At 41.7% G+C, this 27481-nt stretch overlaps 1 protein-coding gene across 1 annotated transcript in view; it reads right to left on the bottom strand.

Annotated features, from left to right (window-relative positions):
• The window catches only part of LOC126195245 (medium-chain acyl-CoA ligase ACSF2, mitochondrial-like), a 243221-nt gene that overhangs the window by 160590 nt on the left and 55150 nt on the right, over positions 1–27481 (bottom strand). The window contains exon 2 of the mRNA XM_049933773.1: positions 23397–23571. Coding sequence (XP_049789730.1) covers positions 23397–23571 — 175 coding nt within the window. The remainder of the gene's footprint in view (positions 1–23396; positions 23572–27481) is intronic.

Raw genomic sequence — 27481 nt, 5'->3', positions numbered from 1 at the left:
ATTTAATTTTACAATAGTTCACATTCCCGGCACACAAAATGTTGTAGCAGACGCACTATCTCGTTCTCTTAGCAACAATCTGCAAGACATCGCAACCAACTTCTGCAAAGCAAATTTCAGCGTCATGTACATTCAACAAGTTGCATTTGAAAATTTCATTTCGTCGTCATTACAGGGCATAGCACAAGAGCAAAGTAAAGACAACGTGTGGAAAGAGATTAAACACCTCTGGCAAGATAGGAATAATGTTACGATTAGAAACCATTACACTGTACGCAATAGTATTCTGTTTCGCCACTCTCATCCTAACAGCAACAATTGGTTATTATGCATTCCTGACGAGCTTGTTAACAAATTAATCTGGTATACTCATTTAAGTTACGCACATTACGGAGCTAGAAAATGTTTTCTTATATTGAGACAGAACTTTTATTTTGCCAACATGGAGAAACGTATATGACGAGTTTTAGCGTCATGTAAAATCTGCCAGAAAGCTAAATCAGAAACGACTTCACATATTCCTCCATTATATCCCATTGTACCTGTTAAATTGAGACATATGGCCGCTGTAGACATTTTTGGTCCGATTCCCAGAACTAATAGAGGTTTTTGCTACATCTTTGTCGCTGTTAAACTCACTTCAAAATTTGTTACCTTCACTCCGTTACGCAAAGCTACTGCTAAAACTGTTTCGAAGGTATTTGTAAAACATTTTCTATCTCATGTAGGGCATGTGTTGAAAGTAATTTCTGACAATGGACCACAGTTTCGATCTGCTATATGGACACGTATGTTACGAGCTAGAAACATTTCTCCGATATATATATCCTGGTACCATTCTTCTTCGAACCCTTGTGAACGAATAATGAAAGAAATTGGTAAACTGTGTAAATTAATTCCATACCAAATGAATCCACTATGCTATCTCCGTCTGTTATACTGAAAAATGTTGAACCACCTAACAAAATTAAAGAATTAGTAACATTTCCTACATCTCGTCGACTACGACACCATGAAATAATTGACATTGCGCTGAACAACATCAAACGTGCCGCAGAGCGCCGGAGAAGACAACAAAAACAGGTTTGTATACACCGTGACTTTCACGTTGGACAGAAGATATTAGTACGTACACACTATTTATCCAACAAAATAAAAGGTAGGTGCAGTAAATTTGAACTTCTATACGCAGGTCCATATCGGATTCGCGGCATTCCTCACCCCAATGTTGTACACGTCGAAACTTTGAGAACCAGAAAATCGAAAGGAAACCACCACATATCAAATATTAAACCTTTTATTGAATGAAGATATTTTATGATTTAACATGCTTAATGCCATTTCCTAATTTTTTTATGACCACTTACGCAATTATATTCACATGAACACTTACTGATGATTATTGTATTTTTTTCTTGACAAGTGCACTGCAAGGTAAGGTTAGCACGTCGCTTTTCTTGTCGTTACATATTTGACCGTGCACATTTTTCCAAATAAACTTACTCTTTTTATGACCACTTATGCAATTATATTTATGTGACTACTTACTTATGATTATCGTATTTTTTCTGGGCAAGTGCCCGGCAAGGTAAGGTTAGCAGGTCGCTTTTCTTGTCGTTACACATCAGACCGTGCACATTTTCCATTTTTTATGTATGTATGATTGTTTTCCTGTTTGTTTGTATGCACTATGAAATATTTACGATATAACAAACACCAGTTGACTTTGACATTTTTGTCTTATGGTATCTCAACATCGTGACTATTTCACACTTTTTTTTGTTGCTGCATTATGATATTCTGTGTACATTTTTGCAACTGAACACTGTCTATATTTTTTGACATAGTACGTTTTCTGTCACGCTATGCTGTATGCTTAATTATATCACTATAAACCAGTTTTTATCTAATGGGTATATGAATTAAATGCAAGACATTAATCTTTGTTCATCATTTTCAGAAATAAATAACGTGTAAAGGAAATAAATTAAACAGAAATGGGAATTTCACCTACAGAATAAACGAAAGAAGATACAAAAACCTTATGAGGAAGAGTAAATGGATCAGAATTAACAAGAATATACTATACACATCGTAGAATAGCAGTCTTAACTATTTTTTTCTTTCAGAATACGAAGCGATTGATGCAGGCTGTCAGACAGAACTTCACATCTTAGTTTTAGTGAGGAAATATGCTAGAAATAAGGAATAGTTGTGTAATGAATAATGAAGTGATTTTTTTTTGCAGATGATAATGAATGGTGATGAATAATGATGAAGAGTATGCAGCTATGAATAATGAAGTAATGGAGTTATGATAATGAAGTGATGGATAATGAAGTTTTTTCTTTACAGATGAGGATGATGTTGAAGTTTATGTATTTATGCTCTGTAGGTATTTAAGTATTTGTTGCAGTTCGTTTTGACAGTAGGTGTTATATTGCATAGTAGGATGACTGAAGGTTTTGGAAAGGACAGCTAGGGAACACACATATTTTTTACACACATTTCACTACCTGTTAATTCGAAGTTCATTACTTTTCAGCATAAAATGCGTTTCTTCTTTGAGTCTAATAATCCATTTTTATATATTTTGCAGGAGAAATTATTCATGAAATTAATGTACTATAAGCAGTTGTTCATTAAAGCCATGTCATTTATGAATGTGATTACATATACTCTACTTGTTTCATAATCTTGATACAGCTGACTCATGACGAATGATGTTACACATCTTCATTTGCAGTAATAACTCAAAAGCAACTATTGTTATTAATTATCGAACCCAACGCAATGCATTGCTAGCACAAAAAAATGCTTTGTAACTGGCAAATGAATGCCACTGATTAATGTAATAAGATGAACTATTAAGACAATGTTTACTATAATTAGATTAATTATGCCATTTATTAACTCATTTTCAATGATGACTTCTGATGGTTTGTAATAAGGCAATGAATGCCAATGTTCTCTGTAAATGATTTCTGATGGTTTGTAATTAGGCAATGAATGCCAATGTTCTCTATAAATGGTTTCTGATGGTTTGTAATTAGTCAATGAGTGCCAATGTCATCTGTAAATGACTTCTGATGGTTTGTAATTAGACAATGAGTGCCAATGTTCTCTGTGAAGTTACTCATGAACATTATTCTGTAATACTATGTACATGGTACAGAAATGTTCAATGACGGGGCAATGAGTGCCACCCACTACTAGTGTAATTCTCAATGAAGACTAGTATGTGACTTAATGTCCTTCACCTTCTAACCTAATTACCTGGAATTACTGCAATATCCGTTTGTCCTGTATATCCTCATGATCATGGAGCACTATATTTGGTTTTTGCACTAATTCTACGTTGTTGTAACAGACAAGAACGTGGTGTTGACACGACATGCTGTCCACCACCATGAGCGATGAAGATGCTATTATGGTCCCACTGTGTGGTGTACCTAATGTACTACTAAAAGGATAACATGGAATATTACTACGGCATTTCAGTGTCATGGCTACGCTGATTAATACTTCTGGGAAAAGAACTGTAGATTGCCTCACTTGGTGTTGTGCTTCTGTAGAAAGATATGGACTTTCAGTGCAGCTGCGTGCAACCTAAAGTGCTACAACCATGACGCAATCCTTCCCTTTCCTATCCTAATTCTTGTGACATAGTAAAAAAAAATCATTTTGTTATCATGATTTGCATTTGTGGCCTATACATTTTTGTGATTTGCAATTATGTTATGAACTACAGTGCATGTGCACTTTTGTCATTTGTAAACATGATTTGTACTCATTGCATATACATTTTTGTGATTTGCTCTCAACTACAGTGCATCTGCACTTTTGCCAATTGTGAATATGTTTTATACTCATTGTATATATATTTTGTCATTACCTGATATGTTCTGTACTACTGTGCGTGTGCACTTTTGCCATTTGTGAATATGTTTTGTACTCATTGTATATATTTTGTCTTTGCCTGATATGTTCTGTACTCAGTGCATGTGCACTATATTTACTTCATGTTCTACATCTATATATCTGTATATTCTGTAATTGTAAAGTTAATTAGTTAAAAAAAATGTTGCTCATGGCAAGTCCAAATGACTCACCATCGCTGCCAAATTTTTGCCCCCCCCCCCAGTGGAGGGTTATGAAACGCGTACGTTTCATATATATTCATTACCAGCGATGGCGAGGCATGACAGAATCTCTGACCAGAGAGTTATTTATCGTTGCTTGTCTGCGCTTGACCCCGCGAGAATGTGCAGTTGCGAGTTGTACTCTGTCTGTAGTAGAAGTCGGATACAGTTGTGTGTGGCGAGTCGGCAGAGGGAGTAGTCAGTTGCGAGTTGTACTCTGTCTGTAGTAGTCTATCGGCAGTTGTGTGTAGCGAGTCGGTATGCATCCGCGGTGTGCTCTGCCCACGAGTCTGGTCAGGAATGTGGTGGACGATATGTATATTATTGTAGAAGGTAATGAAGCAGCATTGCGCTCAGCTAATAACGTATGTTAATTGTAATTAATCTGTTCAAAAAATGCCCCAATAATAGTTTTTCTATAAAGAAACTTTTTTAAAGAAAAAGATTCATTTCAAGTTAAATAATATTTCCTATGCTTTTCCTCCAAGAATCAAAATTAAATATAGGCCAGCATTGCACGGAGCTGTGCCGAAAAAAAAGAGCAGATATAGATGCAGTGTTACTGAGGTAAGAATTTATCAGATTTAATTATTTCACAGGGCCGAAGGTCAGCGCAGCTGCCCTTATAAAATTTATCAGGTTAATTATTTGTTATGCTTATCCATTACGGATATTTTAGAACCGTGACTGTATATTAATGTAAATAAATTATACACAACTGCAACCAGTCACTTTTTTCATTAATAATGCTTTATTACATTAACCGGTTTTCGAACCCTTTCAGGTTCATCTTCAGATGATTTCGGCAGAATCCGGGAAGTTACATCATTATTGGTAGTAGCATAATGCTGGGTGCTGGTTCTATGGCAGAAAGATGGGTCACACTTTAATGTAACGCCATGACTATAGATTATCTGTCGGAATGGATGTAAATGTAGTTTTTACTTACTGCGACAGTATATGCGGCTTTTTTCGTATCTGTCTGCCTCCATTTTGATGTCCAGATCACTTTCACACGAACTATATTAGTTCACACTTTAACAGTGACACTTTACCAGCATCCAGCATGCGCTTTACAACTGTTGGTTATAACAAAGATCTTGACAGAGAGATATGGCATAAGCCTACTTTGTACAGAGATGTAATTTGTTGTTCTTTACATGTGTTAAAGTCGATATAAGGGCAAATTTTTTCATCAGAATGGTGATAACATGAGAGCACTAGAGAAAATGATAATAAGTTACTACAAGAAATTCCATGTGTTTTCCTGGAATTTCTTGTAGTAACTTATTATCATTTTCTCTAGTGCTCTCATGTTATCACCATTCTGATGAAAAAATTTGCCCTTATATCGACTTAAACACATGTAAAGAGCAACAAATTACATCTCTGTACAAAGTAGGCTTATGCCATATCTCTCTGTCAAGATCTTTGTTATAACCAACAGTTGTAAAGCGCATGCTGGATGCTGGTAAAGTGTCACTGTTAAAGTGTGAACTAATATAGTTCGTGTGAAAGTGATCTGGACATCAAAATGGAGGCAGACAGATACGAAAAAAGCCGCATATACTGTCGCAGTAAGTAAAAACTACATTTACATCCATTCCGACAGATAATCTATAGTCATGGCGTTACATTAAAGTGTGACCCATCTTTCTGCCATAGAACCAGCACCCAGCATTATGCTACTACCAATAATGATGTAACTTCCCTGATTCTGCCGAAATCATCTGAAGATGAACCTGAAAGGGTTCGAAAACCGGTTAATGTAATAAAGCATTATTAATGAAAAAAGTGACTGGTTGCAGTTGTGTATAATTTATTTACATTAATTATTTGTGTTGAGATGTTACATTCAGTTCATGGCTCATTATTTAATCAATATTATTGTGTGGGTTTATGATCAATTATTATTCTTTAATTTTGCAAGGAGGATACGCTTGGCTCATTTTTATTATTCAGTTTTGTGGGAAGACAACATTTCACTTAACATTGACTTTCATATTCTTGCTGGGAGGTTACAATTTCACTATTATTGACTTTTAAAATTTTTGTGGGAAGGCTACAAGCTAAGGACATCACACACATCCATGCCCGAAGCAAGATTCGAACCTGCGACCGTAGCGGTCACGCGGTTCCAGACTGAAGCGCTTAGAACAGCACGGCCACACCAGCAGGCACTTTCCTTTTGAAATTCACTACATACAGGCACTTACGTAATAACACATAACACAAACGAAACCATACGATGCACTGAGGAACCCAGGTACATGGACACAGCTGAACGCAATCGATAACAACATCTCAAAAGCAGAACGTGATTTATACAGACTCATCAGTGTAGAAGGCACAGAAGATGAAGACAGGCCGACATAGATAGCTCGAATAGCTCCAGTACTACAATGATACAACTCATAGTGTCGACACTGACATAACATAGACACACAAAATATACATAACATAAAACACATATAAGCTGCACAGCTATTCATATGAACGTTAATAAAAAATTGCAATTTATATCTTATTATTTTATTACGAATGAATCTAATTAAAAGCAGGGGTAATTAGAATAGTCCATGGATAGATATTGTTCCAGAATCCACTTTAAACCTGCAACCAACTTTGTTCAGTATTTACACTACTGGCCATTAAAATTGCTACACCAAGAAGAAATGCAGATGATAAACGGGTATTCATTGGACAAATATATTGTACTAGAACTGAAATGTGATTACATTTTCACGCAATTTAGGTGCATAGATCCTGAGAAATAAGTACCCAGAACAACCACCTCTGGCCGAAATAACGGCCTTGATACGCCTGGGCAATGAGTCAAACAGAGCTTGGATAGCGTGTACAGGTACAGCTGCCCATGCAGCTTCAACACGATACCACAGTTCATCAAGAGTAGTGACTGGCGTATTGTGACGAGCCAGTTGCTCGGCCGCCATTGACCAGACGTTTTCAATCGGGGAGAGATCTGGAGAATGTGCTGGCCAGGGCAGCAGTCGAACATTTTCTGTATCCAGAAAGGCCCGTACAGGACCTGCAACATGCGGTCGTGGGTTATCGTGCTGAAATTTAGAGTTTTGCAGGGATCGAATGAAGGGTAGAGACACGAGTCGTAACACATCTGGAATGTAACTTCGAGGCGTGTAACCAATGGCACCCCATCCTATCACGCCGGGTGATACGCCACTATGGCGATGACGAATACACGCCTGCAATGTGCGTTCACCGCGATGTCGCCAAACACGGATGCAACCACCATGATGCCCTGAACAGAACCTGGATTCATCCGAAAAAATGACGTTTTGCCATTCGTGCACCCAGGTTCGTCGAGTACGCCATCGCAGGCGCTCCTGTCTGTAATGCAGCGTCAAGGGTAACCGCAGCCATGGTCTCCGAGCTGATAGTCCATGCTGCTGCAAACGTCGTCGAACTGTTCGTGCGGATGGTTGTTTCCTTGCAAACGTCCCCATCTGTTGACTCAGGGATCGAGACGTGGCCGCACGATCCGTTACAGCCATGCGGATAAGATGCCTGTCATCTCGACTGCTAGTGATACGAGGCCGTTCAGATCCAGCACGGCGTTCCGTATTACCCTCCTGAACCCACCGATTCCATATTCTGCTAATAGTCATTAGATCTCGACCAACGCGAGCAGCAATGTCGCGATACGATAAACCGCAATTGCGATAGGCTACAATCCGACCTTTATCAAAGTCGGAAACGTGATGGTACGCATGTCTCCTCTTTACACGAGGTATCACAACAACGTTTCTTCAGGCAACGCCGGTCAACTGCTGCTTGTGTATGAGAAATCGGTTGGAAACTTTCCTCATGTCAGCACGTTGTAGGTGTCGCCACCACGCCAACCTTGAGTGAATTCTCTGAAAAGCTAATCATTTGCGTTTCACAGCATCTTCTTCCTGTCGGTTAAATTTCGCGTCTGTAGTACGTCATCTTCGTGGTGTAGCAATTTTAATGGCCAGTAGTATACATAAATGAACACATCATTGTAAATGTAATAATATGAATGTAATATAATTTTTTTATAAAGTAAGCGAGCAAACTCAAACAGTGCATATTCACAAGAGAAACAGATCATGCATATTGTGCAATTATACACTACTTAATAAAAATGTAGATTTATTCTACAAAACGTAAAAATAGGTTAGTGGCGGCTTGTTATTTCTCCTACATCTATGTAGGAGCAGTACGTAACTTAATTAGATTACATTGAGGCAAGATATTGTTCCAAAGCCATGCAGAATTAGTTTATTAAATAAGCTAGCAACGGCGGGCGCCAGTCAGTCTGGTATCCCACCACTGTCGGGGCCGTCTCCAGACACGACTTCGGCCTGTGATCTCATTGACCGGTGTAGAATTGTGTAGCGATGAGTCCCGCTTCCATTGACACAGAAGGCCAGCGAAGACTTGTCTGCAGGCAGATCTCTCACCAATAGAGAAGAGCGTTGTGTGCAGGGCTCTACAATCAGCTCGGGATTATGACGCTCTAATGCTCCAGTTTGACACAATTTGGCACGATATAAATCAGGAGGTTGTACAACAACTCTCTCAATCAACGCCAAGCCGAAGAACTGCTTCCATACGGGCCACAGGTTATTGTCTTGCTCAGTTTGTGAAGCTCTTGAATAAATCATCCATTTTTTGTGAAACTGTAATCATTTGTCTGCATGTGCATGTACATCACATCTGCCGATTTCAGTCCCATTTCGATAATTTCTTCTTGGTGCGTCGTTTTTTTTTTTCTTAAAGAATATTTGAGATTAATGACCCTTCTGAATAAAAAAACAACACAATGGATGTACTTGAAACATCTTATTCATGAGATTTTATTGAAACCTTACTATGCAATTTCCCGAAACGACCAACATACACCTTACCATTTTTTAAAGCTGAGGTCTTCATATTTATGATGACCAGCTCCCAGTATAAATAATAAGGTTGTATACAGGGGGTTGTTTGTGTTGTTGCCCCAGATGATAATTAGACGAAATATTTGTCAGGATTTGTAAGCTGTAGGTCCTTGAGGTACAGCAATACGCACACACAAGAAGTAAGTTTAAACAAAGGCTCATTATAAAACAAGCACGCGACGAGCACCCATCATCAGTGTGTCTGACATGCTAACACCGGCTACGCCTCAGTGCTGACACAGCTCTGTAGACAGCAACTGTTTTCACCTGCACCCTTGAGCGCTTCGGAGTTGAAAATTGGCAACAGTGTTGTAAGCTGTCAGCGATCTTACACCCTCTCGACTGTAGCCGTGGCAACGCCAGCGCTATATTCACTGCTGTGCCAATGGAACTTTCCGACCCTCTCCTCGAACTTACTAGTGACATCACCAATGGAGTCAACAGATCCCATTGCACACTAGCCATATTTTTAGACATCGAACGCACCTTCGACCGATTATGGCACAACGGACTGCTTTACAAGCTAATTAAACTAGGCATCCCACCCAAACTAGTGCGCCTCATACGCTTCCAGATCACCGCAATGATTTCCAAAGTCCATGTAAACGACGCAGCATCAGAACCATTCACCCCAGAGGCAGGCGTCCCACAAAGAGCTATACTATCTCCGCTACTGTACGCGCTGTACACACATGACGTACCGACCCCAAGGGACGCCGTCGAAAAGTTGGCGCTATATGCGGACAATACCGCCTACTGGTGCATAGGCCTCCGGACAGACATCATACAACGAAAAGCCACAAGATACTTGACCAAACTCGAAGACTGGATGACAAAATGGATGATAAGACCAAACCCCACAAAAACACAAACAGTGCTATTCCAGCACCGAAACCTGACTCGAAAACGACAACAAAAACGTACCGATATCACCCTCAGACTCTGGAACCAACCCCTACAACTCACAGACTCCGCAAGATACCTCGAGGTATTCCCTGACAAACACCTAAACTATAAGACTCATCTTCAGCACCTACTAAACAAAACAAGACGAAGACAAAATCTCATCAGACAAGTCCAAGGCCGACTGTGTGGATGTTCTACCAGGACAGCCATACACACGTACAAAACATACATCAGACCTATTTACGAATACGCCTCAGCGCCACTAGGAGGTATACCCAAGACGGTTGCGAAAAAACTATACGCAACAGAGCGACGACTACTGCGCAGCATTGCAAAACTACCACCTCGCACCCCAAGCAACGAAGTATACGAGATCACAGACATGACACCACTCCAGACAAGACTCGCCAAACTCAGAGCAAGATATGGATCCCCTATCCTCCACAAAAGACCAGACATGGGAGACATACTGACAAACAAACCACCAACAACACGACGACCAAAATTTAAATACATACATGCAGCGCATACAGTAGCTCAAAACACCTCCAGAATATTCCCCAACATAGCACCAACAATGACACAACTGACTCATCTTGAAACATCCCCACCTCACCTAGACGAAAGACCATAGCAAAAGCCCATGACATGAAGTACAACACACCAAAATCCACACCCAAAACACCGCAACGGCTCCACACCACACAATACACAGAAGTATCATACAGAAAAACACATCATCAACACGCAGAAAACACAACAAAAGAGAAAAAGAACAATCATAGAATCATAGACTAAGGAAAATATTGTAATACCCAACTCCGAGTACTGTAGTAACAGGAAAGGAGAACCTGTAACCTAGAAGTAAGTAAAAACACAAAAGTACGAACACCACAACAAACGCGACACCTTAACCCCTAAAATAAGCACCCTAAACAATGTAAACTATTACTTAATGATAAGTCACTTATTTATTTTTATTTATATTTCAATTATTTTAATTTATAATGTTACCAATCACTTATTTATATGTTAATGAACCTAAAAACCAATATTATGTATAGCATGTATTCAAAAAAATAAGTTATGTAAAATAAATAAAATAAAGATGTGAACGTCTGGCTGATGAAGGGCACTGAGATAAGCCTTAAAAAAAAATGGAACTTTACAATGATGGTCCACTGTATTCGAGACTGCGCAACAGAATCAGCGTTGCTGTAGACGTGTTTCTACAGTACCAACGAAGTATCTCCTGGCACCGCTCCAATCAGTGAGCGTGCTTCCAGGAATTTACTGCAGTGCATCAATCTCTGTGGAGTTCTCTCTTGTGGTCTACTGGCCCTATTTATGGTCCCTCATGGCCCCTAGCACTAACAAACTGCGAGACTTCTAATCAGCAATATGCACTAATTTTTTATAAGAACGTATTATTTTACTTCCGTATAAAACATGAAAACTTTGTTTAATAAGATATTATTTCACTGATGTACGCACTAGCTTCACGAGCGATACGTCTCTGTATCGTATAACTGAAATAAAATTATTAGGCCACTACCCTGCCTACTATATCTGGTACTAAACAAGTGACTAGAGTGTTCTCTCTCTTTTTTCCACTATGCGGGAAGAGCAACATAAGCACTGACGCAGGTTTTGACGATCACCCAAATTACCGACTAGTAGAGCTGACAGTTTCCATCTGTTCAGGCACTCGCTTATGCAAAGTGTCTCGAAAATGTTTATAAAATACTATTGCTCACGTCAAAAATGAAAATGTGTCGCATTATAGACTTATAAAGAGCTTTCGCCACACACTGATTACGACTATACCACGCAGTAAAACGTCACAGCACACCGTTGTGGAAAGCCTCATCTACGTTTTACGTTTCAGTGGAAGACGGTAACATAACACAGCGACGTTCGGAGGGAGAGAATGAGCACACTGCTGTATTTAGGCGGATTAAACATTAAAACTGTTCCGTAAACCATGATTAGATTATTATTTTTCAGAATATGTGTTTTCTAAACTCGATCAAAGCCAATTGCGTCATTTTAGTTAAAATTGAGACGTGTTATTAAATTTTTGTTGTGTTTTAAAACGCGAGGAAAAAAGTTTACTTCTTGCTGATAATTTTCAATTAACGTTACTATGGGCAATATCTAAAATATCCATTTTTTTTTCAAAATTCAATTTTGTTGTTGTTGATAAGATAGCATACCTGCTAAATTTTCTTTTTACAGCGCGACCGCTGTAGGGTTAAATAGGTTAAAGTATAATGCAGTCGCCGACCGGAGTGGCCGTGCGGTTCTAGGCGCTACAGTCTGGAGTCGGCCGGCCGCTACGGTCGCAGGTTCGAATCCTGCCTCGGGCATGGATGTGTGTGATGTCATTAGGTTACTTATGTTTAAGTAGTTCTAAGTTCTAAGGGACTGATGACCTCAGAAGTTAAGTCGCAATGTGCTCAGAGCTATATAATGCAGTCCACGCCAACTTGTTTTCAGACTGACCGTTATTTTAGTGAATCTGTTACAAAAACACGAGCTCGCTTCTCTCTCTTTACGTCTTCTCAGCCTTAAAGAAATGCGTTGAAATATCTTAGACAAATCTGCTCTAGAGACATGCCGACTAAATTTAAAGTTAATGGAAGCAACGTAACACACGAACCCAAAAACAACACAGCTACATTATCACTAAACTTATTCAAACGATTTCTGGTTGTCCGTTTTACTTCATGGTCTACGTAGAATATACACATAACTTTTTCTGCTGCGACTGACACTGGTGGAAGTAATATTTTCCTTACTTTGTTCGATGTCCTTCTAGAATATAAATATAAAATGATTAACCCTGCAATGGTCGCGTGGATTACATATATGTAACCATCTTGCGGAAATTCAGAAAAATGTGAAAGTCGAATGTCGACAGTGTTTCGAGCCAGTGTGTAATTCAGTATGGATTGTTGGTGCAACCTCTCAGTTTTGTAAAAGCGACGTTCGGATGTGGTTGTGTCACAGGAGTTCATGGAAGTCGGCGATCAGGGAAGTATTTTTGAAACATATTTTTTTCTTAGCGCTTTTCTCCACCTTGTGTTAGAATACATTTATTGTATTGATTAATTACTGATTTACAATGTATAAACGTACGAAATAATCGTGTAATTGCGTTAAATTTTAGAATCATCACGGATCGGAAGCAAGAAGATGTAATGCCAGCTTGGCTGGAGGTGACTGAGAACGAGGTAGATATACCTGGGTCGAGTTCTAGCGATGAAGACATTCTGGAAGAGCAGGTATATTCGTCTGCCTCTGAGCAAGAGGAAAAGTCCCAGCTGAACCAGCTGGAGTTAGTCCTGAATTTGCGTGTGATGAACCATTCCAGAAAAGCAGGCGACTTGATTTTTACATTGTTATAGTTGACACTATGTGGTCAAAGACTCCTCCTCTGAATATAGGAAGAACTCCTAGGCATGACATTTTATGCGTGGCTCCTGATCCCAAAGAAACTGCATGACGGAAAACCGCTATTGAATATACTATGTGCCTGTTTTTTGGATTACAGTGTCATTCACCTCGTCACCAAATATGCTAACAAAAAAATAGACCATAACAAGAAAGATTATTCTACAGAGAGAGGTGACAAACGTACAAGTGCGACTGAATGATGAATGGAGTGCCGAAAATAACCCGATCGAGCACCAGGCAAATAATTGACCACATAGAATATACTGGAATTGATGCAATTTGTTTCACTATGTCTAAGTAATGATTTAAATTTCTTATCAGAACTTTATTTGATGATATTCGTGACTGCCAACTTCACACAAAAACTGACAAATGGCCATAATACGTGGAATATTTGATTTGTTCCTTACAAACTTTCAACAGTATTTTGTTCCAAGTATTGAAATGACGTTGAACGAGCAACTTTTGGCATTTAGAGAACGCTTCCCATTTGGGCACTACATACCAAACAAACCCGCAAAATATGTATTGAAGATATTTGCGGTCGTAGATGCTCACCATCCACATATGGCAAATTGGAACTATACAGTGGCCAACAACCAGAAGGACCTCATCGTTTGAGATCTTGTGGTTGGCAGAAACATTATTACAACATTGGACAAGTGATTCTCTCCACTTCATGTTACCAAGCAGCTCTTTCAAAATGGAACTACCATTGCTACCATGACCTGAAAGGTCAAAAGAGGAATGCCCAGAAAATTGTGTGTGCCAACAGGAAACCGAGTAACTTTCGAATTTCCCTTGCACGTTGGTTTCTTACGTGCTGAAGCCTAAGGAAGTGGTGGTTTTGTTGTCACCAATGCATAATGACGCAAAAATTAATGTTGATGTAGGAGCTGAACAGAAACCATAAATAATAACATACTATAGCTGTATGAAGAACGGTGTATCTCTGGTTGATACGACGTGCTTGCTGTATGATATGTCCAGATATTCAAGAAGATTGACTCTTCCTGTACTTTATGATCTCCTGCATCTTAGCGCCCTCAATGCTATTTGCGAACCAAAACAACATTGCTGTTCAATGTCGAGATTTTATTATTGACCTGTTTCTGGCTTGAATGAAACCTCTGGCTCAGCAGTGTTTAGGACAGAGTAAAAGACTTTCTTTGTATTGCTCTGCCGGAAAGCCAGCCATCAACCTGGGGAGTGACAGTCAGGAGCTCTGTGCATCACTTCTGTGATTGCAGAAGGTTACGAAATAAAAGAACTCAAAAAATGTGTAGTGCGTGTAATAAATTCATTTGCCCTGATCGTTCCATGATTGTCTGTATGCCCTGTTCCGTAAACGTTGATTAGATTATTATTTTTCAGAATATCTGTTTTTTTAAACTCGATCGAAGCCAATTGCGTTATTTTAGTTTAAATGGTGACGTGTTACTGAAACTTTGTTGTGTTTTCAAATGCAGGGACAAACGTTTATTTCTTGTTGATAATTTTTAATTAACATTACTGTTGACAACACATAAAATATTTAATTCTTTTTTCACAATTCAACTTTTTTGTTGTTGAGAAGACCGCATTTGTACTAAATTTTCTTTTTAGAGCGCAACCGCTGCAGGATTGAATAGGTTAAAGAATAGTGTAGTCCACACTAACTTATTTTGAGATCGCCGTTTATTTTAGCAAGTCTGTTACAAAAACGCGAGCTCTCTTCTCGCTCTTTACGTCCTCTCAGCCTCACAACTACCAGGAGAAGACAAATAACATCCGCTCTTTCTCTTTGCATTTATTTGAAGACAACTGACAGTGAGACGGCGGCAGAGATAAAAATGCTCGAGTGAGCTCCTAATCGGTAAATAAATGACACATGATGAGAGAAATAAAAACAAAAACGTTACATAAAACCACGAAAACTAAGTGCAAACAGCTATGCCGCAGGCAGGGTCGTTCCCCGATTTCTAGCCGGATGGCACTGGACCCGATGGTATCTCAACAGTGCCAGTCGGCTAGAAACGCAAGAGCTTGTATCGTGTGAAATGAGAAAAGAACGAGAAAGAAAATTACCAAAGAATCAGAAACATCAGGAGAAACTTTTTCAAGTAAAGAATACTGTAAGGGGCAGTCAAATGAAAACGAGACAGATGGAAAAAATTAAGTAAACTGTTTATTATTTCAGAAGTAATCCCCATAACCGTTAATACATTTATCCCACTGTGCGACAAGATGATCAGTGCCTTCATGGAAAAATATTTGTGGTTACTTCGAAACCAAGACTGTACCTAGGCGTGTAGCTGTTAGTCCGAAGCAAATCGACGACCACGAATGTGTCTCTTCAGTATTTCAGAAATATGGACATCGCATGGGGAGGGATCGGAAATGTGTGGATAATGTGTAAGGGCTTCCCAGCTAACCTCCTTGCAGCTTAATCGAAACAACAGGCACGGCAGCTACGGGAAAAGCATGATGTTCAAATTTGTGTGAAATCTTATGGGACTTAACTGCTATGGTCATCAGCCCCTAAGCTTACACACTACTTAACCTAAATTATCCTAAGGACAAACACACACACCCATGCCCGAGGGAGGACTCGAACCTCCGCCAGGACCAGAAAAGCATGATGATCCTTTTCTTTAACTGCAAAGGCCCGCTGCTCATTGACTGGAATACGGCGTCACAAATAACAGATGACACTTTGTCAAAACCGAAGCGCGCCAAGAAGTCCAAACGGACAGGAATATTGGCCGGTGGTATCATTCTGTTGCAAGATAATGCTCGCCTACACGCTACAAAAATTGTTTCGACAACGCTGCAGACGTTTCACTGGGAAAACCGTTACACGTCCTCCATAAGTCCCGATCTCTACCCATGCAATTTCCATATTTTTGGGGCCCTCAGGAACGACATAAGTGGTCGTCCATTTGCTTCGGACGAAGAGATGCACACCGGGCTACAAACATGTTTCCTCACGCAAGCACAAATACTTATCCATGAAGGCGTTGACCATTCGTATCTCACAGTGGGATAAAAACATTTAAGGCTTATGGTGATTACTTTTGAAATAATGAACAGTTTACTTACATTTTTCTATCTGTCTCATTTTCATTTCACTGCCCCTTATAAATCTGTAAGGTTTTCAAGGCGGAATTACGCATTCACGCGTAGTTAAGGAGACAGGATAAGATTTGATTATGTGAAGCACACCTTTGCTATTTAATATAAGATGAAAAGGTTTGGTTCTTGCATCGGAACAAAATAAAATTTTAGTTATGGTACGTAATCTGGTAGCATAGGGCCCTCTCTTATATCGAAGCAGAAAACAAGATGAACAGAGAAAAGGAACAGAAACAACGTGGTCTACAGGCTGTAACAAAGGGAAAGCGATTTAATGAAGCGTACGGTACCAGTTTTACACCAGATTTCAAATAATGAACTCGATCCATGAAGCTAAACTATCAAATTATGTTAATTGCAGGTTCGTTTATAAAGTTCGACAACCAAACATCAAGGCACAAGACAATAAGCACTGTATTAATTACACACTAAAACAGTATGAAAAAATGATTTTAAAGAACATTAACATGCCAAAAACATATAATTTATTTACAAGTTAATAATGTTTAGGTTCAAAGAAAACAGATGTACTTACGAATTTCAAAATATGTTCCATAATGCACCCAGCAATATTTTATTATTGACTGGCTAACACCTGATTGCAAAAACCTACATAAGTTCACTAAAAATATTGTCATATGCACAAAAATGGTAATTTTCCGAAATGTACACAAAATGTGCGAATCAAATATTTTGAACGCTTTTATTGTTATTCTGGAGTTACGTAATCTTTTTGTCACCATAAATACGGTGTACAGTTTTATTTAAGAACCAATAGTGCGCTTTGTTTACTTCTTTTCACTGTTTGTAGTTAATATTAAATACGTAAATTAATGTGATAGTATTATTCCAGAATATTCTAGAACAACATGCTAGTTTATTATAAATACTAGCACTTCGCGCCGAAAGAGTGGCAGTTGCAATCTCGGAGAGTTATGATGTAGATCTCAGTTGTTATAAAGTGTGCTATACGCACTTAATTAGACAATTGTTTAGTGATTGGAACTCCGTAGAAGTCTTTGTAAAGATGCTATGGAAAATGGCGGAAGTAATACTGTTGTGATTACGTTTTCATCTTCATTTCTGAATAAATTCTGGAAACGACGAAGTGCAAGTTTTCCCATTTGCTGCTAATATCGCTCGAGGATCTCGAGATTCACCCTGGAGACAACGATTGCCACAACAGATTCTCACAAGACGAGTATTTTATTTTATACATTGGAATGGTACTCTTCACCGTATCAATAAATGCACTAAATTTTAGTTTCTATACAGATGGAGTGCATGATGAACATCGGTTCAAATTTTCAGTAATTAAACAGCATGTAAGGGGGCCATTTCAGTGGGTAGAAGATGAAAGAGCATCGGAAGTATAGGAAATAACAAAAAAAGAAGAAGAATTGAATTTGTTATGACTGTGATCCCAGAAGGTCAATACGAAGATAAATGGAAATAAAAAAGCACGGCTACGACGACTGTATTCTTCAAACATTCAAAAATACACCTAACATTATACTGCTGATACACTGTTTTACATTCTGCCTCATCATTCACGCTTAATCCCAAAGAGTATCAGTAATTTCAGTTCAGAACTGCTATGAGCTAATGTTCCTCCTAAAATGTGGGCAGTGTGGCTGTCTGGCCCATCACAGCGCGGGGCCCGCAGCAAGTGTTACATAGACTGACGAGTCAGAACTTGGCGACCAGTGCCCACCGCAAGAGTGAGTGGCTCCTGGTGTTGTGGGCATGTGTCGTGTTAAGGAAAGAATATATGGAGCAGAGAGGAATGAAGAACGTTGTAGTGACGATACGAGCTGCAAAAGGAGAAATCTACTGACATAAGCGATTTCGACAAAGAGTGGACTGCTGACTCCCTGCACTCGTGAACGATGCTCTCGGAGACAGCTGCTTCGCTGTTCGGGTGCTACTGTCGTCAGCATGTATGGAAACCGGTTGAAGGACGGTGAAACATCAAATGGGGGACACGGTGTTCACCATCAACGTCTCATCTCAGGACATGGAGGTCGGAGGTTTACCCGCCAAATCAGGTTCAAATGGCTCTGAGCACTATGGGACTCAACATCTTAGGTCATAAGTCCCCTAGAACTTAGAACTACTTAAACCTAACTAACCTAAGGACATCACACACACCCATGCCCGAGGCAGGATTCGAACCTGCGACCGTAGCAGTCCCGCGGTTCCTGACTGCAGCGCCAGAACCGCTAGACCACCGCGGCCGGCGCCAAATCAAGGCAGATCTGAGGACCTAGTATAGTGCTGGTAGCGGGTCAGTGTTTGGCAAAACCCTTTCCGTGGACATTGCCAAATACGGGACTCTACAACAAACGACGCCCTACGTGTTCCCATGTTGACCCAGCGACATCGGCTGTCGGGACTACAGTAGGCATGGGATCACCAAGACGGCAAACAGCTGCTCGAAACACGCTTATTGTACTCTGTGGGATATTTATCTGCGCTTCCACGAGACATTTGGTAGTAACGCAAATCCTCGACATCTACACACACACTCCGAAAGCACCGTACGACGGGTGGCTGTGGGTACACTACTAGTCATTTTCTTTCCTACTGCACTCGTAAATAGAGCTAGGAAGGAACGACTGACTATGTGCCTCCGCATCAGCCCTAATTTCTCGTATCTTGCGTTCGTGATCCTTACGTGAAATGTATGTTGGCGGCTGTTGAATCGATCTGCAGTCGGCTTCAGATGCTGGATCTCTTAATTTTCCAAACGAAAGTCGCCTTCCCTCCAGTGATTTACATTTGTGTACCAGAAGCATGTCCGTAACACCTGCGTGTTGTTCGAACCTACCGGTAACAAATCTAGCAGCGTGCTTCTGAATTGCTTCGATGTCTTCTTTTAATGCTTGTGCAGTACTTAAGAATAGATCCCACCACTGATCCATATGCGTTCCCCTTCACATAGAAACACCCTTTCCCAGAATTCTTATAATAAACCGCGTTGACAATTCGCGTTCACTACCACACTCCTCACTTGCGCGTTCCATTTCATATCGCTTTGCAACGCTGCAACCAGACAATTAAATGTCATGCAGGACACTACTAAGGCTGTATTCGAACATTACGGTTTGGTTTTTCCTACGCAACCGCATTAACTTACATTTTTCTACATTTGGATCTAGGTGCCACTCATCACAGCAACTAGAAATTTTTTGAAACTTCCTGGCAGATTAAAACTGTGTGCCCGACCGAGACTCGAACTCGGGACCTTTGCCTTTCGCGGGCAAGTGCTCTACCAACTGAGCTACCGAAGCACGACTCACGCCCGGTACTCACAGCTTTACTTCTGCCAGTACCTCGTCTCCTACCTTCTGTAAAGTTTGGAAGGTAGGAGACGAGGTACTGGCAGAAGTAAAGCTGTGAGTACCGGGCGTGAGTCGTGCTTCGGTAGCTCAGTTGGTAGAGCACTTGCCCGCGAAAGGCAAAGGTCCCGAGTTCGAGTCTCGGTCGGGCACACAGTTTTAATCTGCCAGGAAGTTTCATATCAGCGCACACTCCGCTGCAGAGTGAAAATCTCATTCTAGAAATTTTTTGTAAGACATCTTGTATCCTCCTAAAGTCACCCCCCTTCGACACTTTTCCGTACACGACAGCAGATTGCTGCTCACCTTGTCCGTCAGAACAGGCACTCCTGACGATACACTTATCTCTGATGAACACTCGTTGTCGAGTACAACGTAGTGGATTCTTTTACTTAAGCAGTCTTCGAGTAACTCACATATTTGGGAACCTATTCCACACACTTCTACCTTCATTAACAGTTACCAGTAGGGCACTGTGTCAAGTGTTCTTCGGAAATCTAGAAATATGGAATGTGCCTGTTGGAAAATGGTGGTTATATGTGAAGGAGAACGCATATGGGGGCGATAGTGTGGCCTATTCTTGAGTACTGCTCGAGTATTTGGGATCTGCACCAGGTCGGATTAAAAGAAGACATCGGAGCAATTCAGAAGCAGGCTGCTAGATTTGTTACCAGTAGGTTCAAGAAACAGGCAGGTGTTACAGACATGCTTTGGGAACTCAAATGTGTATGCCTGGAGGGAAGGTAACCTTCGTTTCCAGGAACACTACTGATAAAATTTAGAGATCCAGCATTTGAAGCTGACTGCAGAACGATTCTACCGCCACCAACATACATTTCGCGTAAGGACCACTGAGGTAGGATGCGAGAAATTAGCGCTTATACAGAGGCACATAAACAATGGTTACCGGTAGTTCTCAGTATATCATGACATCTGTCGAGAATCTGAACCTTCTTTCGCTCTACTTGCATCCCTTTACACTTCATGTCTTCCCCGACGGCGGTGTCATCTTCGAGTAGGATAGCTACCTGTCACAAGGCCGAAATCGTGGTACAGTGGTTTGAGAGCATCTACATCTACATCATATTCCGGAAGCCGTCTAATGATGTGTGGCGGAGGGTACTTTTGGTACTACTATCTGATCCCTCCAACACTGTTCCACTCGCGAATAGTGCATGGGGAGAGTGATTGTCGGTAAGCCTCTGTATTGGCTCTAATTTCTCGAATTTTCTGCTTACGGTCAATGCAGGAGATGTATGTGGTGGGAAGTAATATGTTGTCCGCCTCCTCCGGAAAACTGCTGTCCCGAAATTTCAATAGAAAATCTCTCCGTGACGCACAACGGGTCTCTCTTGTAACGTCTGCCAGTGGAGTTCGTTTAGCATCTCTGTAACACTCTCTCGACAGCTAAACGATCCAGTGACGAAACGCGCCGCTCTTCGTTGGATCTTCTCTATCTCCTCTGTCAGTCCTACCTGATAGGGATTAGACATAGATGAACAATACTCAAGAATCAGGCGAACAAGCGCCTTATAAGCCACTTCTTTCGTGGATGATTGAACTCACACTGAGGGCTTAGCCAAAAAATCCCATTGATCTCAACCTCGTGGAACACGTCTGAGACTCTATCAGGCGTCAACTCTACGATCATAAACACCAGCCCATAATCTGCGGGAACTGAGTGGCTTTTGTGTAGATATTTGTTGCCACACACCTCTGGAAACCTACCAAGGTCGTTTCTAATCCCTATCACGTACAAAAGCTACTGTACTGCGTTTCAAAGATGGACCGACACGCTGTTCAGCAGGTGTTCATCACGTTTTGGCTCATCAGTGTGTGTGAGATACATGGCTAAACAGCTGACTCTGGTGGTCTCTGTACTACACTATTGGCCATTAAAATTGCTACACCAAGAAGAAATGCAGATGATAAACGGGTATTCATTGGACAAATATATTATACTAGAACTGACATGTGGTACACTTTCACGCAATTTGGGTGCATAGATCCTGAGAAATCAGTACCCAGAACAACCACCTCTGGCCGTAATGACGGCCTTGACACGCCTGGGCATTGAGTCAAACAGAGCTTGGATGGCGTGTACAGGTACAACACGATACGACAGTTCACCAAGAGTAGTGACTGGCGTATTGTGACGAGCCAGTTGCTCGGCCACCATTGACCAGACGTTTTCAATTGGTGAGAGATCCGGAGAATGCGCTGGCCAGGGTAGCAGTAGAACATTTTCTGTAACCAGAAAGGCCCGTACAGGACCTGCAACATGCGGTCATGCATTATTCTGCTGAAATGTTGGCTTTCGCAGGGATCGAAAAATGGTTCAAATGGCTCTGAGCACTATGGTACTTAACATCTGTGGTCATCAGTCCCCTAGAACTTAGAACTACTTAAACCTAACTAACCTAAGGACATCACACACATCCATGCCCGAGGCAGGATTTCAACCTGCAACCGTAGCGGTCACACGGTTCCAAACTGAAGCGCCTAGAACCGCACGGCCACACCGCCCGGCTTCGGAGGGATCGAATCAAGCGTAGAGCCACGGGTCGTAAAACATCTGAAATGTAACGTCCACTGTTCAAAGTGCCGTCAATGCGAACAAGAGGTGACCGAGACGTGTAACCAATAGCACCCCCCATACCATCACGTTGGGTGATACGCCAGTATGGCGATACCAGCACGATGCTGTAAACAGAACCTGGATTCATCCGAAAAAATTACATTTTGCCATTCGTGCACCCAGGTTCGTCGTTGAGTACACCATCGCAGGCGCTCCTGTCTGTGATGCAGCGTCAACGGTAACCGCAGCCATGGTCTCCGAGCTGATAGTGCATGCTGCTGCAAACGTCGTCGAACTGTTCGTGCAGATGGTTGTTGTCTTGCAAACGTGCCCATCTGTTGACTCAGGGGTCGAGACGTGGCTGCACGACCTTTTGCAGCCATGCGGATGCCTGTCATCTCGACTGCTAGTGATACGCGGCCGTTGGGATCCAGCACGGCGTTCCGTATTACCCTCCTGAAACTACCGATTCCATATTCTGCTAACAGTCATTGGATCTCCACCAACGCGAGCAGCAATGTCGCGATACGATAAACCGCAATCGCGATAGGCTACAATCTGACCTTTATCAAAGTCGGAAACGTGATGGTACGCATGTTTCCTCTTTACACGAGGTATCACAACAACGTTTCACCAGGCAACGCCGGTCAACTGCTGTGTGTGTATGAGAAATAGGTTGGAAATTTTCCTCATGTCAGCACGTTGTAGGTGTCGCCACCGGCGCCAACCTTGTGTGGATGCTCTGAAAAGGTTTGTATATCACAGCATCTTCTTCCTGTCGGTTAAATTTCGCGTCTGTAGGACGTCATCTTCGTGGTGTAGCCATTTTAATGGCCAGTAGTGTATTTGGGTCTGTGAGACAATCGTCTGCCGACCGAGACGATAGCAGAACCGGGCGGCCAGCGCTCACCTCCTGGTGGACCTGCCGGAAGGAGAGCCTGGCGCCCTGCTGGTGGGAGACGACGGCCTCCCGGTCGCCGTAGCGAAGCGCCGCCTGCTCCACCAGCCGGCCCATGGTCAGCGCCAGCAGCGGCTGCGCGCCCGGCTGGTGCCAGTAGCTGGGCCGCCACGCCTGCTGGCTGCATCTGCAACAGAGCCGCACCGGTACTGTAGAGATCTCACTTCTTCAATATATTAAGACAATTAGCCTTGAGGACTACGGATTCGCTGGGAAAAGAGAATGCTTACAGCATGTTTGAGCGGCTGATATCAAGAAATGTGTGTAATCTGCAGTGTGATATTTACATATAACTGATTAAGAGTCATCGCCACGTGAACGCTTTGGATTACCACGTGTACCCTACACAACGTGTTCCATTAAATGTGACGCATGTCGCACTCACTTTATTTGCTACCTGACGTTTTTAAAAGGGATGAACTCATTTAAAAGTATGAGCGCTGCTTTAACCACTATGCTTCAAATGCGCGATGCCAGATCGAGGATCACTATCAATATCCCTTATCTCACTTTGGTTTAAGATTTGCAGTAACATGTGTCTCTGTTTCCCCAAATCGTATCGCGGTTAATATGTTATTAAGGTGTTTGATTGCTTCAGGTGAACTCAAAATGCCAAAGAGGCAGTGTTCATTCTAAGAAAAATATTCAGATAAACGGTTCTTTACAAAACGAGGAAGGCATCACTATGAAGCAAAAATGTGTAATTTGTAAGTGTAACTGTGGTGTGCGTACTGTAAGACCTTCGGTACATACACCATCAGATTATTTGACTTGTCGCTCTAACGAAGTAGGCGAGTGTCAGCAATATGTCTCGTGGTCTTATCGTGGCGTGCTTATCTTCTGCCGTTAGGTCAGACGATAGAAATGCCACTTGCACGCTTAGAGTAGCAGATTGACGGTGACCAACTTTAAACAGAACTTGATTAATTTTCACATACATTTATTAAAATAATAAAAATCATAGATATTACGTAACTTGACTCTGGATGCTGTTTACAATTGACAATCTGAAGTTGTCTTGGTACGTTAATCTTATTCTCACATATCTCTGATACTTGACAAAGTGTCTATACATTTCTCTTCATGGCTATGTACAGGAATATGATAATCTTATTAGGCGCAGACTGAAACTTGATTACAGACTAATGCAGACTGATTAATCGGAGGTCTGTAGACTCGTTATAATACCTCGCGCGTTCAGGTATCACTGCGCGAGTGTGATCCGCGAGGAGAAAAGTTTCTACGTTAGCAGCAATCTCATTGGCTGCGTTACATATTAATACGCGGGTCGGCGGAATCAGAATTTGGTCCGTCTCTAAGATAGCGCCATCTCATAGTGCAGAGACAGACGAGCGCTACACATGCGCTGTTGTGCTTAGCGGGGCGCGCTCTAGTGGGAAAGTTGTGTACACGCTGACTACGTGGAACTATGTACACAACAGTATTCGAATACAGAGATATGTAAACAGGTAGAATACGGCGCTGCGGTCGGCAACGCCTATATAAGACAACAAGTGTCTGGCGTACTTGTTAGATCGGTTACTGCTGCTACAACGGCAGGTCATCAAGTTTTAAGTGAGTCAGAAGTGGTGCGATAGTCAGCGCGCAAGTGATGAGACACAGAATCTCAGAAGTAGCGATGAAGTGGGCATTTCCCCGTGCGACCATTTCGCGAGTGTACCATGAATATCAGGAATCCGTAAAACATCAAATCTCCGATATCGCTGCGGCTGGAAAAAGATCCTGCGGGAACGGGACTAACGACGACTGAAGAGAATCGTTCAACGTGACAGAAGTGCAACCCTTCCGCAAATTGCTGCAGATTTCGTTGCTGGCCCATCAACAAGTATCAGCGTGTGAATCATGCAACGAAACATCATCACTAGGAGCTTTCGGAGCCGAAAGCTCACTCATGTACCCTTGGTGACTACACGACACGAAGCTTTATGCCTCGCCTGGGCCCGTCAACACCGACATTGGACTGTCGATTATTGGAAACATTTTGCCTGGTCGGACGAGCCTCGTTTCAGGTCATATCGAGCGGATGGTCATGTACGGGTGTGGACACAACCTCGTGAATGCATGCACCCTGCATCTCAGCAGGGGACTGTTCAAGCTGGTAGAGGCTCTGTAATGTTGCGGGGCGTGTGCAGTTGGAGTGATATCGGACCCCTGATACTAGATCGACTCTGACGGGTGACACGTACGTAAGCATCCTGTCTGACCACCTGCATCCATTCATGTCCTTGGTGCATTCCGACGGACTTGGGCAATTCCAGCAGGACAATGCGACACCTCACAGTCCAGAATTGCTACAGAGTGACTCCAGGAACACTCTTCTGAGTTTAAACACTTCCGCTGACCACCAGACTCTCCAGACATGAACATTATTGAGCTTATCTGCGATGTCTTGCAACGTGCTGTTCAGAAGAGATCTCCACTCGCTCATACTCTTACTGATTCATAGATAGCCCTGCAGGATTCATGGTGTCGGTTCCCTACAGCACTACTTCAGACATTAGCCGAGTCAATTCCACGTCGTGTTGCGGCACTTCTGCGTGTTCACGGTGGCCCTTCACAATATTAGGCAGTTGTACCTGTTTGTTTGCCTCTTCAGAGTAGTATTGTGTTGATTACCTTGATATGGACTTCAATTTCGAAATGAATACAATTAGGACAATTTGTATATTCCTTACATCGGAAATGGCATCCGTTCTGGAATTTATCGACTTCCAGTGTGAAGTCGCGCATTGCCGTCTCCTGGCCTGTACCGTTTCTGAACGTACGACTATCAGGCTGCAGCTACTGGCTCTGGTTTTTGGCTCGGAAATCGCTGCAAGGAATTTAATTCATATCTGACTCGGACTTGGCCATGGAAAGCAATGAATTTTGTTTCTACTTATAGGGGTCTCAATTAATTAGGAGAGTCACGAACGTGAACAGGGGATTCAACACTAACAAAGCAGATATTTTAGTTTAACGACGAGGGGGGGGGGGGGGGGGGGGCACGCGCGCTTGTGTTTGTGTGTGTGTGGGTGTGTGTGCGTTTTATCGGCTCCGACTCTCCGTGACCCCATGAACTAAAGCACTCCAGTTTCTTCTGTCCTGCACTATCTCCCGCTGACTTTCCAGATTGGAATCCATTACATCTTCGATGCCATCGATCCACCGCATCCTTTGCTGCCGTCTTATGCATTCGATCTTTCCCACCATATGCGTCGTTTAAAGCGAATCAGTCTTCTCATAATGTGCCCAAAGTAGGTCAGTTTTTGTTTCTGTATCAGACCGTCCAAGGAGCAATCTGGTTTTATTTGTCGTAATACTGACCTATCCATTCTCTTTGCAGTCCATGGAATTCTAATGAGTTTCCTCCAACAACACAATTCAAACGTTCTATTTTACAGTGTTCAGCCTTTCTTATGGTCCATATCTTACATCCGTACATCACAACTAGAAAGACCATAAACATTATCATATGGATCCTTCTTGTTAAAGTTACGTCTCTATTCCTTAAAACATGTCACGACTGGACACTGTCTTTCTTTTGATTTCGTGGCTTAAGTCAAAATCAGCAGAAATCTGGGAGCAAAGGTAGTTGAAAGTAGAAACTGCCTCCATTGTTTCCCATTTCATATGCCATGAAGTGATAGGTGTAGTTGCCATAATTATCGTTTTCTCGACATTTAGCATTAGACCGGCATTTGCACTTTCTCCTTTCATCTTCAGTAAGAGGATCTTTAATTCCTCTTCATTTCTGCCATCAATATCGTATCATTTGCGTATCTACGGTTGTTTATATTTATCCCAGCTATTTTAATTGCGGTTTCTTCTTCATCTAGCACGGCGTTTTTCATAATGTATTCTGCATACAGATTGGATAAAGAAGGTGACAAAATGCTGCCTTTCCGTACTCCTTTCTGAACGTTGACCCATTCAGAGATACAAATCAATGAATGCAGGAATCAAACTGTTGCATAGCTACAAAAAATCCTTAACGACCTTTGGTTTATTAACGTGGTGGAGAGAGTTGTATGCAA

This window comes from Schistocerca nitens, chromosome 7 (assembly GCF_023898315.1).
Source record: "Schistocerca nitens isolate TAMUIC-IGC-003100 chromosome 7, iqSchNite1.1, whole genome shotgun sequence".
NCBI classification, from domain to species: Eukaryota; Metazoa; Arthropoda; class Insecta; order Orthoptera; family Acrididae; genus Schistocerca; species Schistocerca nitens.
This window is presented reverse-complemented; position numbering and strand designations above follow the sequence as displayed.